At 37.2% G+C, this 14,753-nt stretch overlaps 1 protein-coding gene across 1 annotated transcript in view; it reads left to right on the top strand.

Annotated features, from left to right (window-relative positions):
• focad (focadhesin) overlaps positions 1–14,753 on the top strand; it is a 68,162-nt gene that overhangs the window by 33,732 nt on the left and 19,677 nt on the right. The window contains exons 15-26 of the mRNA XM_073813366.1: positions 28–78; positions 761–844; positions 922–1,063; positions 3,428–3,616; positions 3,710–3,831; positions 4,076–4,168; positions 4,926–5,014; positions 9,051–9,092; positions 9,387–9,495; positions 10,014–10,130; positions 10,216–10,454; positions 12,186–12,275. Coding sequence (XP_073669467.1) covers positions 28–78; positions 761–844; positions 922–1,063; positions 3,428–3,616; positions 3,710–3,831; positions 4,076–4,168; positions 4,926–5,014; positions 9,051–9,092; positions 9,387–9,495; positions 10,014–10,130; positions 10,216–10,454; positions 12,186–12,275 — 1,367 coding nt within the window. The remainder of the gene's footprint in view (positions 1–27; positions 79–760; positions 845–921; positions 1,064–3,427; positions 3,617–3,709; positions 3,832–4,075; positions 4,169–4,925; positions 5,015–9,050; positions 9,093–9,386; positions 9,496–10,013; positions 10,131–10,215; positions 10,455–12,185; positions 12,276–14,753) is intronic.

The raw sequence follows: 14,753 nt of genomic DNA on the forward strand, positions 1-14,753 counted from the left end.
ATGACATTATGCTTTGCATTCTTACAGAAATTCAGAAGCGAGATAGTCAGCGTTTTATGGGGCTACGCTCTTAGTCAGGTGAGTGGTGACATTTTGAAATGATACAGTAATGAAAGTCACTATTTTATGTTGACTAGGGCTGTTAAATTTTTTATTCATTTGTGTTTAACAGCATAATAATTTTTAACATGTTAACTTCCATTATGTTTTGCTGTTTTTAAAACTGATAAGAACATTTAGATCCGACTGGAGTAAATAATTGAATAATTTTTTATACTGTAAATAAATTATCACAAAAACACATCATTTGAAAATAGTATATGTTTTGTATGATGTATGATGTAAGCTCTACAATTGAAATGTAAATGTAAGACTTATTTTTATTACTAAATGATTGGAAATTCACATTTTGTGTTTGCATTTTCTGTGCTGTTACAGTTTTGACGCAGTTTGTAAAGAATAATATCTACTTTTTAAATTGCTTTTTGCATAATTATGCCTATAACTAGTGTAATGTATGTATGCAGTTTAATTATGCACATGTTTTATGCTCTGTGTGCCATCCCCACTTATTGCTTATTCCATTAGTAGCACATATTTAGTGTTCTTTCCCTAAATATAAACGGAATGTGTATATGTTAACCATGCAAGCATTTTGAGATTATTTACACTTACACATTTAAATTGACAGTCAAATTTTTCTACAAGTGATATGTGCCCAGTCATATTTCAGTGTTTTTCCCCAAATGCCTGAATTTAGGATCCAGAGGTCGCAAGTCATGGTTTTAAAGCTCTTTCTGAGTACCCTGAGACATCTCACACCATCCTACATCTACCGGAGCAGGTATGAACTTTTGCAAAGCACCCTCACAGTATTTTTGTTGATATTTATGTGTCATTGTCGTAATGATGATCTTGCAGATCAGACCTGTACCAAAGCAGCCTGACAATGAGGGTGAAGCGAAGGCCAATGACGATGAAGAAGAGAAAGATGAAGATATTTCAGTGCCAGGGTGGTCATATGTTAAGCTAGTTCGATTCGTCCAACGACCAGTTTTACCAGGTAACACAATAATACTTTTGAAATGTTGTAGGTCCATATCATTTCTGAAGGGTTTTTGTAAATTATATATTCATTTGGTTACATAACCAGCCAGCTGGCTGCATTTATTTTTACAGTGGCCTACAGAAAAAAATTAGGACAGATTTTGCCACCTTAAAAATGCTTACTAATATTTCACAAATCATATATGTGTGATCTCTTCACACTTACTGTTATGTAATTCTAGCTTATTATCATTTCATCTTTAAAGTTTAGCCAAAGTAGATTCCTGGAAAACTCGCTGGTTTCAGACACCAATGTAATTACCTTGAAAACACCAAAACCGAGGCTGGGTAGAAGTACCTTTGCTGCCTTTACTGTATGGTGACCTTTTCATGATGTTAATGTTATATATTGTTTAACCTTTCACAAATCCGCCGAAAGGCTGATGCCACGGCTTTTTCTTGATTGATTTACCTTCACCCTCTTGTACCGGTGGGGGCTCTTAGAACGTTAAGCCTAATGCGCTCTCTCACCTGTTTGAAGGTCCAGAGACGGAGCCTTTTATGACCATTCTCCCCAAAAAGAAAGTGGTAGGTGCTCTTGTCTTGGAAATCGAACAGCAAATGAGGGAGGCCGGCTAAGGGGTTTGTGGAGGCGTTACGCTCTGAAGTCCTCTAGTTGGGCCACGAATCCAAGCTGGTTTGCCATCCTGAGGTTCTGAGATTGTTGGCAACCTCCCTCAATGATTTTGGTGGCCTTACTTGAGTCCCGACGTCAGACAAGTCGACCTTCGTTTTGGCTTGTTCTATTTGTGCACGCAACAAATTATCTCATCAGTTGCCTATTGGTCTGTTCTTCACATACCTTCTCGACCCTGGCCCCACATTGCCCTTGAAAAACATATTCATTTCAGATTTATTGCAGAAGCTCACATACATCTCCAGAATTCCAAAAGAACACTAATGTCACATTTTTTACTTTACCTTTGTATAGCACTTCCCATATTATTACCACCTTAAGGGGGGTGGGGGTATTTCATGTATTCTGACTTATTTACACAGTTGGTTTCCTCATGCTAAACAAATGCAAAGTGTCAAAAAAGCAGTTGGACATGTTACAGAGTATTTCTGTGCTGAAAACACTTCGACAGGGTTCAAACAAGTTTCTGAAAGTTTTTTTTTGAATATGGGTCCAGCTGACATTCAGGGGTACGCTATACGTATCACTTCTTTTAATTGGCACTTCCCCCATAAACCACGGCCACACGTCAATCAGCGTGAGAGCGAGAACTGTGGACGCTAAGTTACAGGCCTCACTTCATCCGACTGTTTTGTTTTATATTAAGACTCAACAATGGCATAAAAGAAGAGGTGTGTTTCTGGATGTAAGCAGAAGAAAGCCAGCATTATGGAAACAATGGATATAATTTGTTTATCCAGGGTGGCAGCAAAGTTTTGCGTGTGTGTTTGTTTAACGCTGGATTTCATTTAAAAGTCCCAACCGGGTTATGAGTTACATGCATAAGTAAGACCTGCATAAGTGTAATGTTGGAAATAGGCACGAAAGTGCATATTATATACACAACAACAAACATGTAGTGAATTATAAGTTATCCAGTCAGTGTTGTATAAAGTGTTGACTTGTGACTCGCTCCTCCCACATCTAGTAACTCCTCCTTCCGAATGTTGTTGTTCGTTATCGGAAAGAATCTGTAAAGCTAATCTGTCTTTTATAAATCTGATGAGTCTTCGGACATATGGATGATGTAGGTACTCCAGATTAACATTAGATACGCAGAAACAGCGTGTTATAGATTCTTTAAAGGTGACATAGATTGATTGAACGGGGTATTTATCCTTGTTCTGTGATGTGACATGTACACAAAATTTTTTTTGTTTGGGTCTGTAATGCCTTAGAAGCTTCCTAAAAACCTCTCTCAGATAGCTCTATTAGGGTGGGGGATTTTAAACAAGTGGTTTTGCACCTATTTGGCTCCCCCTACTGGCTTAACTTGCAATCTCATTAATGATTGGCTGACTTTGCTGCCACTCGAAAAATGTGGCCAATTATTTTAAAGTGGAGGGGCAGTGAGATGCCTATGATGTCATAAGCATCAGTTTTTCAGATTGGGCCGTTTTCTGGCTGACATTTCTAAAAGAGGAATTTCTATGAGACTGAGATGTTTAGCATGTCTAGCACTTTTGTATGTTTGTGAATGCGGGTAGACTAGCATTATTCAACAAAGAAAAGGTAAAAATGTTTTTTCATTCTCTGTCCCCTTTAAGATGAATTCCCTCATTGTTTTTCTTATTCCTGTAAGTCGCTTGGACAAAATTGTGTGCTAAACGCCTAAATGTAAATAAAATCTTTGCTCTTATACAGCCATTGAGACCTTTCTAACAGCTTTGGTGAGGCAGGAGATGAGCCAGATGCCTCGAGGAGTCTACCATTCAGCGCTGAGTGGAGGATCTCTGCGCTCAGACCAGGGAAAAACCGTAGCTGGAGTTCCTTCATTCATGTTGAAAACATATGAAAAGAATAAGCAGCCAGGTTTAAAGCCTGGATTAGCAGGTAGAGATACAAAAGTCAACTTTAAAATCACTTGTTCTGTGTGTACACTAGTCAAAATAAGTAATGAAAGTATGTATGACTAATCTTTTGTAGCTGGGCTTCTGCTCTGTTACGACCTACCTGTTCAGACGGACAAAGATGGACGACCAATCACCCGCTTCCTTGTCAGCAGAGGGCGGAGCTATCAGCAGATGTTAGCCGCTCTTATTCATGAGGTATTTTCCACTTCACACTTTGTTATTTGGGTACATTTCATCTCATTGTCACTGTCATAGTGTCACCAATGTCAGCAGGAAGATGATCTGTAATTTTTGCACAATAATGTTTTAAAGAAAGTCAACAAAAACGACCATAATGCTTTACAAAGTTAAAATGAACAGTGTCTTTTTTACCTTGAAGTACTGAAAATACGTTTGTCTGTGTGTCACATAAATAGTCTATAAATCTTTCTTATCTCAGGTGAACATCCAGCCATCTGAGTGGCACCGCTCTCTGCTCCTGCCTCAGGCCTGGCGCGGCTTCATGAGCCGTGCTTTCCATGCACTTCTCAAGGTGAACTTTTATCCTGTATACAGTATGTCGTGTCATAAACCCTAGTGTTTGATAGTAGATGACCTGTAAGAGAAAACGGTTTTAAGTAAATGTCTGATACTACTTTGCGCCGGCACTGGCAATTTAACATTGTACACACATTCACATGTTACACATCATGCATACCTTTATCTGGTTAATTTGAATTTAGAATATAGAATTCATATCATGAAAATCTGACTATTTCCATGTCTAAGTGCTATAATTGTGTCCCCAGTGCTTCTATCAACTTAGAAAATGTGAAAAAGATCAACCCAGTAAATAAGTTTTGGTAAACTATTCTTTGCAAGCATGTGAAAAAATAGGTCATTGAAATGTGGCTCCCCTTGTGATGTCAGAAGGGGATCTTATTATGATAATACCACCCCTTAATCTGCACTATCCATCCATGACACTGCCATTTAGTGCAGAGAGAGAGAGAGAAAGAGATAATTGAGTTTCAGTTTCAACAAACTACCATTATGGCGATCAGTGTTTGCATTTCATTAGCTCATTTGCATTTAAAGAAACACACCCAAAAATGGAAAATTTTTGGCCACACCTACAAAGTGACATTTTAAAAATTTTATAATAAATTGTCTATATGGTGTTTTGAGCTAGAACTTTACATACGTACTCTTGGGACGCCAAAGATTTATTTTACATCTTAAAAAAATATTAGGAAATGTCCCCTTTAAAATCAAGTATACATTTAAACTGTGATTTGTTTATTAATTAGGGTCGAAAGGCAGAGCTGGAGATGTTACAGAAACAGGGTAAAGAAAGTCCAGAAGAGCTACAGTACAAGCAGCATTGTGCCTGGCTCTGGTAACATTTACACACACAGACACATCTACAGACTTTTAACTTACTCTTCTTTATATTTAGGCTAAAGTATATTTTTTTAGATTTGCAGCATTAAAGGGATAGTTCACCCAAAAATGTAATTATGTCATCATTTATTTACTCTTATGTTGTTACAAATCTGTATCAATTTCTTTGTCCTGATGAACACGAACAAAGATATTTTGAGGAATGTTTGTAACCAAACCAATCAGAGGCCCCATTGACTTCCATAGTATTATTTTTCCTACTATGGAAGTCAATGGGGCTTTGATCTACAAACATTCCTCCAAATATCTTTTTTTGTGTTCATGAGAACCAAGAAATGTATACAGGTTTGTAACAACACAAGGGAGAGTAAATGATAGGTAAAATATCCCTTTAAAGTTAGATTTTACCCATTGGTTTTACCATTGATTTCAATCTTTTACCTTACTCGATCAATGCAACTTTTGAGCATTTTCAGAAACTGTCAAGATGTATGTTGTATTACAGTGAATTCCTCTAAAGAGCGAAGTGTAATTAGAGCTTACACCATAGGGAGGAATGTGAATGTATTATTTTATACATCTTGCCTTTGTCAAACTGTCCAGAGCTGTTGAATTATGATTGCTCTGGCCTTTTCAGCTGCTTTGAAAAGCTTTTGAAAGGGGACTGACATTTCATAGTCACACACAAATGCGTGCACATCACCATCACGCAAATTCATATAATCTTTCAATATAAATCTCCCTGCGTGTATAGACTATTATTGTAAATGCCCCCCCCCCCCATAATACACCCTATCACATAACTGTGCAGTCTGGCAGAATAACATAACTCAAACCCCAAGACGCCATTTTGACACCCTGTCAGCCAATGAGTGATTGATAGGCAATCATGTTGAGATGGTAGCCAGAACTCTGTTCCTCATGACATCATGGGTTTGTTCCGCTGTCTTTGTGTAATACAGTTATTCCCCCGGGAGCTCAGGGCAGTCCGTGTGTGATCATATGCCCCAGAGCATGCTGGGATGGTATGCGTAAGAAGAACTTGGGGGTTATAAGGTTATAGGGTTTTGCCCCTGCTCAGAAGAGATGTTTTATGTCTGATTTTGGCATAGAGCAGAAATATGTGTTTATGAACCCACTGTTTTTGTGTAGACCACTAGTGAAAATGCTTCTCAGTAATTTTATTGATACAGTCATATTATAAGCATGATCATTTGAGTGAAAGTTGAGTATGGAAAGTTAACCTGTATTTGTGATGCGGTAGTACGCCATAATATTTTATGTTTTTTCCTGTTGCCAAGCTTGCATGGTCTTCACAAAAGTAAATATATATTTAAAAGATCTGATGACCCTTTAGGCCGAAGTATGTAAAATTTGTCCTTGTACGTGAGGGTACGTTTTTTAACCCTACTTACATTTTATGCGTAGGTTGCGAATGTAGTATGTAGCCCAGGAGATGCACTGCATTTTGTTACAATCAATGATGGGAGTAACTGTAATTCCACTACTTTTAGCGGTAATGAGCATGTACAAAGTTTTTTTTTTTTTTATCAAGTAATGCAGCTACAATTACTAAAATTCAAATGAGTTTGTTACTCGCGTTACTCTATTTTGTGAAAAATTAACACTTGCAGAAAAGACATTTCTGATCTAACGTCGCAGGACTGTGTTGGGCGGCACAATGAATCATTAAACTTCATCATGGCTGACAGTGCATGTAGAATGCACATGAAAAATCTAAACGGGACATACCTTTGTTTAAAAATTGTGTGCGAGTCATAATCCATCTGGTCTCATGTTTGTAAATTATCTTTGCCAAGCAATCCCAGTATGACATCAACTTGCATTTGTAGTCTACAAAAGTAATAAATCTTAGAAATGTTAATATATTCTCAGATGTGTTTACATCGGCTTTCATGGAAGAGAATGATCCGCCAATGTTGCTTTCCAGTAAAATATGCTGTACAACTATTAAAACTCCATAGTATGTGTGAGTGCGCATTTAGTTTCAGTTTTGGTTTCACTCGCTCCGTGTTCGACAAAACAATCCACGTACTCCGTTTTCTGATTAAATATCTTCCTTTAATCTTGTTTATCATTTAAATCAAACAATATATGATCTTAAATATCACGGATGCGGTAAAGAACTATGCGTCTCCACTGTATTCCAAAGAGCACACTACCCGCAAGCTTCACAGACCCCAAATTCTTAAAGAGACAGTACACAATTTTTACACATTACATATTTTCAATGTAAACAAACAGAATATTTGTCTAAATGGTCTAAATGATATACACAAATAAAGTAAGCCTACATATTAAGATAATATTCAAAGGCTGAAACTAAAGCAAAATAGGCTCCTACAGTATGTTATATATTAGAGTCTTAAAATAGCCCATCCATATAAGACACTTTACTAAAATAATGCAGTACGTAATCAAACTAACAAAAGAGTGACGCCCACTGTGGCCCACAACCTATCATTGAATCGTTTGACTGTTCAGTTATTGTTCATATTTACATTTAAAAAGCAGACATAAAAGTAACTTAAAAGTTACTTTCCCTAATTACTTTTGATATACAGTAACTGGTAGAGTAATTCAATTACTTTTAAAAGAGGTAACTAATTACTAATTTTCAGTAACTTTCAGTAACAACTGTTTACAATGTCTGTGTATACATACAATTAAAATAAACTACTCTGCAAGGCTGTGTGTTCAACCGTGCGCATACATTCAGGTACATGTAAAAGACAGTCTATACTCCCGACTTTAAGGCCAATGTATGGTCCAGTTTTTACACGTACGCAAGTGTCCGCGAACATTTTGGGTGGCGCCGTTTTCATCATCAGAAGATTGCTCGCCTACACTGTACCGCAGTATTTTTGAAACCCCACGTACAATGTATACATAGATCACGCATGCCCCACGAGTAGACTGTAGTATATAGCCCAGGAGATACAGTGCATTTTGTTGCAATTCGCATGGGTCAAAGGTCTTTGTACATATACGATAAAAATAAACTACTCTGCTCTGGAAAACGACTATACTCTGGACTATACTGTGGACTATAGGTCCACATACGCAAGGGTATAGTGTGCCTGATGCAATTTTCATCATCAGAAGAGTGCGTGCGTACTGTACGCGCACCACCGGATTTTTGAAACCCTGCATACATTGTATGCGTAGGTCGTGCAACCGCCTACAGGAGGATGTAGTATGTAACCCCGGAGATGCATTGCATTTGTCACAATGTGTATGCATCAAGTGTCTGTGTACTTGTACGAGTAAATGACTATGCTTTGTTCAACCATGCACGTACGTTCACGTACACGTAAAAAACAGTCTATACTCTTGGCTTAAACTAGAAATATAGTCCAGTTTTTGTATGTACATGCGCACTGTCCATGTACAGTGCGCATGACGCATTTTTTGTCATCAAAAGAGTAGCTTGCGTACTGTATGCACACCACTGGATTTTTGAAACCCTGCATACATTGTATGCGTAGGTTACGCATGCCCCTACAGGAGAATGTAGTGTGTAGCCCGGGAGATGCATTGCATTTTGTCGCAATGCGCATGGGTCAAATCTGTACACGTAAGAGTCGACCGTGTGTGTTTGTTTGCGTACACATAAAAACAGACTATTCTCCAGGTTTCATTATTATTATTTTCAACACGATTTGAAATGCTTCCAAATCCTGCATCATGCACTTAAAAAAAATCTGACCTTTGTTAATTGTTGGTTAACAAGTGTTAAATGTCACTAAGTTGCTTTTTTCAGTTTATGTTGTAATGTTTATATTTTACATTTCAGTTTAAAATTAGATTTTGAACGAGATTTTTAGTGTCTCAGTCTCTTTTGCAGCCCTCTGTACTGAATTGCATTTAGCACTGTGAGTTTTAGATGGGTTCCTAAATCATAGCCTGAGGAGATGAAAGGTCTCCTTGTCAGTGTGTGGAGCAAAATAAATCACATATCTCTCATTCATTTTCTCTATATTTCTCTCTGGCGTTGTGTCTTTTCTCAGGGTCAGAGACCAGCTGACTGATGTGGTCAAATCTGCCACCAAGTGAGTTAACCCACTAAACTCTTTATTATTTTTCTCACAGTTTAAAGGCTAAATAAGTAGGATTTGTATTAAACTCATTTATTATTAAAAATGAATAAACACAAAGTGCTTTATATTCAGGTTGATCTTCAGTCAGCCTGTATTCATCGTAGTGTTTCATTGTAGAAAACACATATTTCATTGCTATCCTGTAATTTTGTTAAACTGCAAATTTCCACCAAAAAACAATCAATACAGTATGTGGACAGGCTACTGTAACTATCTTTATTGTTTTGTTTTTCTCCATTATGACAGAGATAGTCCTGTTGTTCAGGGTAATTCTATTATGGCACTGAGTGGTCTGGCTGTTGTCTTAACCAGATATGAGAGTAACCTACCTACGCAATCTGACAATGGCCTGGAGGTGATTTGTATTTATAGTAGGAATCAAATCTGCGTTCCTTTAACATCTATGTACAGTATAGTTTATGATGTTTTCTCAGAGCCATGTCCTAGCAGTTGGTACCCCTACTGTAAAATCCAGCTTAAGCTGGTGAGCTGGTTTTAGCTGGTCTCCCAGCTTGGTTATTGCTGGTGTAGCAAGCTGGTCTAGCTGTGTTTTGGTCACTTTTAAAGCTGGTCTAGCTGTGTTTTGGTCACTTTTTAAGTTGGTGTAGCTGGACTTAGCTGGTCATGCTGGAAGACCAGCTGACCCACCAGCTTGACCAGCTTTGCCAGGCTGGGAGGACCAGCTTAGACCAGCTACTGCCCCCTTAAACCAGCAGCTTATGTTGGTCTTTGCTGGATTTTTCCGTAGGGGACACGTCCAGCCTATGCTAGTGGCGTGTGTTTAAAGACTGTGACACTTTTCAGTTTTATTACTGTATCTTTTTCCACATTATTTTTTTATAATTTTACTTATATAGTCATGTCTTTCCATAGGTCGGCCCAGATATCCTTCCTACAACTCATTGGCTGTCAATGGTAATTGACACAATGCTAAGCATTGTTAGCATTAACAGTAACCCTAAAGGACAAGTCTTCCCGTGGTTCATCCATGTGAGTTTTAACTCCCCCCTATATGATATTATAGTACTAATGTGATAACATGTATTTATATCTCATACACTGTTAACTGTAATAGCGCTCATATTCGGGTGAGAACACGGCTAGTGTGATCGCACGCTCCTGTGCTGCCCTGGGTCTGGCATTGCTGGTGCCTGTGTTGGTGACGTCACGCAGGGAGAGTGTGCCTGCTGTACTGGGCACTCTGGCCGCAGGCCTTCCCAGCTCTCCAACTGCAGATGAATCTCAGGCGGTTCAGTTCCACAGCGGGCTGGCTTTAGGCATGTTTCTAGCATGGTTGCATGATGAGAGAGTAAGGTGGGTATAACCTTATTATTTTGTTGATTTTAACGATTGAACGGAAATCAGAGCCTGTAAAATTGTCAATTTGTGCTGCATTTCGGTCAAATCTCTATTTGATACCTGTAAAGTCCCTGTAAAGCCAGATATTAAATGTCTCCTGAGTTTGTCACACCACAGAAAAGTGTAATATTTAACCACCCAGAAACATTTTAATGAGTCGAATTTTTTTTAATTAAAATCGACATGATTTTCTGCTCTCAAGTGGTGTGGGCTTGGCTGCTCTCAGCATCGAAACCACGCCCATTCATGGAAAATCTGCCATCTCTGTTAACTTTCAAATACAGTTGCAACCTTAGCGATTGTTTTAGGTGCAGTGTAGTCGTTCTTTGATTAATTGTCGATAATAATAAAATCAATAACATTTGATGATGGTCGAAAAAGCAAGGTCAAGGAGAGTGCGCATGTGAGGCGGAGTTATACACCGTGTCTATTAGTCATCATATTTTTTTATGAGATGAGTTTAAATTGATGATTTTATCAAAACATTAACTACATTGACTCATTTTACAATCCCCCTACCATGTTATTTAGACAAAAATATTTTAATTTGCATGAGGAAGCTGCCGTTTTGATTGCCACACGTTCCCGTCATTGGCAGAATGCCACTGCAGTAAAAGCTTATTGCAATATTACAGTATAACGATTATTCGATTGTTTGATCATTAAATTAAACAATCATTGAATATGGGCAGTTGCATAAAATGACATCCCCAGTGCGGGGCATAGCGTGGTGCCTCAAGTGTGTCATCAAGCCACCGTTTTAGGCCCGCCTAAAAATCAAGAAAAACTGTTTAACGGTCTTACTTTGCAGTTTGGTACTACACAGTTTACAGTCTTTGTGGTGTGTTTCAGCAGTAAATTTCTAACATTTATAATGTGATTTGAGACAAGATTTTTGTATGAGTTTTGGAAGTAAATATAGAATTATTAAACGAGAGGTTTACTAACTGTGTTTTGCACACCTATTTCCTCAAACTTGCTAAATATGTTTTGCTTAAAGTAGTGATGCACCGATGTATCGGCCGCCGATATTTATCGGCCGATTTTTGATGAATTTGAAACCATCGGCATATCGGCAATAGCACGAGAAAGGCCGATACAGATTGTTTATTAATTAACTGCATAAAGAAATCCATTATATGTAAAAAACGAGTTAATGTTGTTAATAAAATAAATGCTGAATAGCAAAAACCACCTTTGAAGGTTGTCATGCTGTCTTATTATATTTTTTTAGCTTAATTTGTGTCTCTCTTATTATGTTGGTCAGTTGAATGTTAATCTGATCAAATCCATGTTCAGTAAAAATAATTTGATGCAGAAATAAACTAGCAAATAGACCAACTGTATAGTATTGTATACAAGTGTTTAATATCGGCATCGGTATCGGCCAGAAGTTGTCTGTTTAAATCGGTATCGGTCCAAAAAAAATCCTATCGGTGCATCCCTAGCTTAAATGTAATATATGATCTGTGACTCATTGATGCATTTGATGTGCTGCAAAGCGAATTTTAATTAAAATTCTTAGCATCCCTTAGCATTTTGAAATAGGCAGTTATTTAAAACTAAAAGAGATATATTTAAACATTTGAGAGAAATCATACATTTTTACACATTTAATTACTACTGTATTGCATTCTTTATTGCTTACAGTCCTGATGTTTTCTTGTGTACCTGCCTTTATTTCAGCGATATTTCTGGCCAGTCTGTCACAGAGCTGCTGATGAAAAATTTGGAGCTGTTGGAGACTTGCTGCTTCAATACCAATTTGGAGTACAAGTAAGTCTGTTTTGTTTTTTAGCTGTCATTGTGTTTCCATGGTTGGCCTTTTCTGATTGTCATATGATTGCTTGAGCTATTTCAAGATTTGTGATAACCATGAGGTAAGTAGCCTACTGCCATTGATTCAAGTGTGATAGAAGACTATAAGGGTTATTCTCACAAAATCTTGGTTTCAAGATGTCAAACAATATTGTTTTTAAAATACTTGCATCAACAAATTTTATTACATAATGATACATTAATGAACTATATTTAAATAGAAAATTATAAATGTCACACTTTTTTAATGTGGAAAACCACTTCAACTAATCAAAAAGTCACATATACAGCGTGACAAGAGAATATTAATCTTATAAAGTAATCTGTTAACCTGGTAGACATTTCAAAGGTACTGGCAGATGTGTTTCTTCAACAAAAAAAAAAAACACTTGCAGTGCCCTCATTAAAGCAATACTCCAGCCAAATATTAAAAAAACTCACCGGTAAGCCATCCGAGATACATAAGTCCATCATCTTTCAAACAAGCACATTTGGAGTTATTTTAGTACATGTGATTGCCCTTTCTAGCATTATAATGATAGAAAACAGGGATGAGGGAACAACCTTTAAAGGAAAACACCACAATATTTTACTATGTTCTTACCTCAACTTAGACCAGTGTTTCTCAAACTTTTTCAGCCCAAGGACCACTTTATCTTCCAATTTTTTTCTGAGGACCAACTAACAGAATCCCACTCTAACACGCCCCCAAAAAACAACAAAATAGGAAGAATAAGCTAAATTTAAGCTTAATATGCAACTGTTTCAAGTCAAAAACTCATTTTTTAAACACAAATGCAGTGCTATGTTCAGAAATTATTATATGATTTTTATTTCATTTGAACAAGTAAATGTGAAATGAGTTACAGCTTATTATACCATGGTCTGTTTAAATACTCGATTCTGATTGGCTGGAAGGTGTGCATTAAAACCGTTTAATGCACAGGTAGTTCCAGTCAGTTTGATTACAGTTAGAAATTAATCCGCTTAGATAAACATTGGTAACCATAGTAACACAGTTACAATTGCAGAGAGAGCGAGAGAGACAGAGCGAGCGAGAGAAAGAGTGAGAGACTAAGTGCGTCTCTCTTTAAAGTGCGCCGGTTTTATTTCACACTTTACATAAATAAATGACATGATTAGTTCAAATAAAGATTGCCTTGTCACTGTCAGTGTTGCCTGTCATTCATAAATTATTTTAATAAACAATTAAAGAATCATTTAGTTAGCTATATGCTTTAGCAGAGGCGTTTCCAGCTTTTAAGGACATTCGGGGCTTAGCCCAGACCATATTAAATACAGGGATCACTCAAAGAGTGTATAAAGTGTACAATAAGAATATTAACGTGATCCGTAGCATATCAAAATGTACTCACCTAATCGCGGCGGGTCGGGGGAGTAAAATGTCATAAGAACTTTAATCTTTCCTCTCAAGTAGATTTTTGCACGTGAGTTTTACTCAGACAGGACCTGAATGAGCTGATGATGTCACAGAACCGCCAAAATTAGATTATTAAACTGCTGCGCCGAAGGAATAACGATCAAGTGATAAATAAACCTACAATACTGTATACCTACTGTATAACCATCTTATTTATGTACCATACAAAACGTCTAAAACATAATATAAACAGAACATCTAAAACTAAATATAAACGTATTGCTGCTGGAGACTTGCCATTGGCTGTTGTAATTGAATAAATAATGAGGTCAGTGTAAGAATAGATTACAGGAGCTATTTTGGGGATGTTTTTATAAATATTATTTTGTTTCATGGTATTATGTTTTATATTATTACGTTTAATGTTATAATGCGTTATTATAATTATCTGATTTAAATATTAAAGATACTTTTTCAAGTTACCGTTGTTGAGATCAGTGTTTCCTTTCTGGTAGCTAAATAAGATCTCGTTAGCTCCTCCCCTACCTGTTGCATATTCAACAGAGTGGCAGAAACGGAGTAGCCCATAGGCTACCGACAGCAAAGAAACGTATTCTATAGGCTAGATATTTTTTAAGACCTAGCCCTATGTCTATTTCTAACAGACTGTATGCAGTAAAGCCAAAGCACAATGAAATAAGACAACTTAATTTAAAAGGTTTACATAGGCTTTTGTTCGGTTTCATATTTGTCAGTCAACTTTTCAAAATACATTCGGAGCAACGAGGGGATAGACTTTAAAAAAGAGACGCACACAGCCACAGGTAACTCGCGCACGCATCTCTCTCTCTCTCTCTCTCTCTCTCTCTCTCTCTCTCTCTCTCTCTCTCTCTCTCTATCCCTCCCTCGGGTCCTCTTTCAGTTCTCTGTCTCCCTCTTTTACTAATGAATTTAAATAAATGTGATAATTCATTTAAATAAAAGCAATACAATGGCACTACTTTATTTAAAGCGGACGGAGTGCGAGCCTTAACTTAAGAAAATGACCGTCATTT

The sequence above is a fragment of the Paramisgurnus dabryanus genome, chromosome 2 (genome assembly GCF_030506205.2).
Source record: "Paramisgurnus dabryanus chromosome 2, PD_genome_1.1, whole genome shotgun sequence".
Taxonomy (NCBI): Eukaryota; Metazoa; Chordata; class Actinopteri; order Cypriniformes; family Cobitidae; genus Paramisgurnus; species Paramisgurnus dabryanus.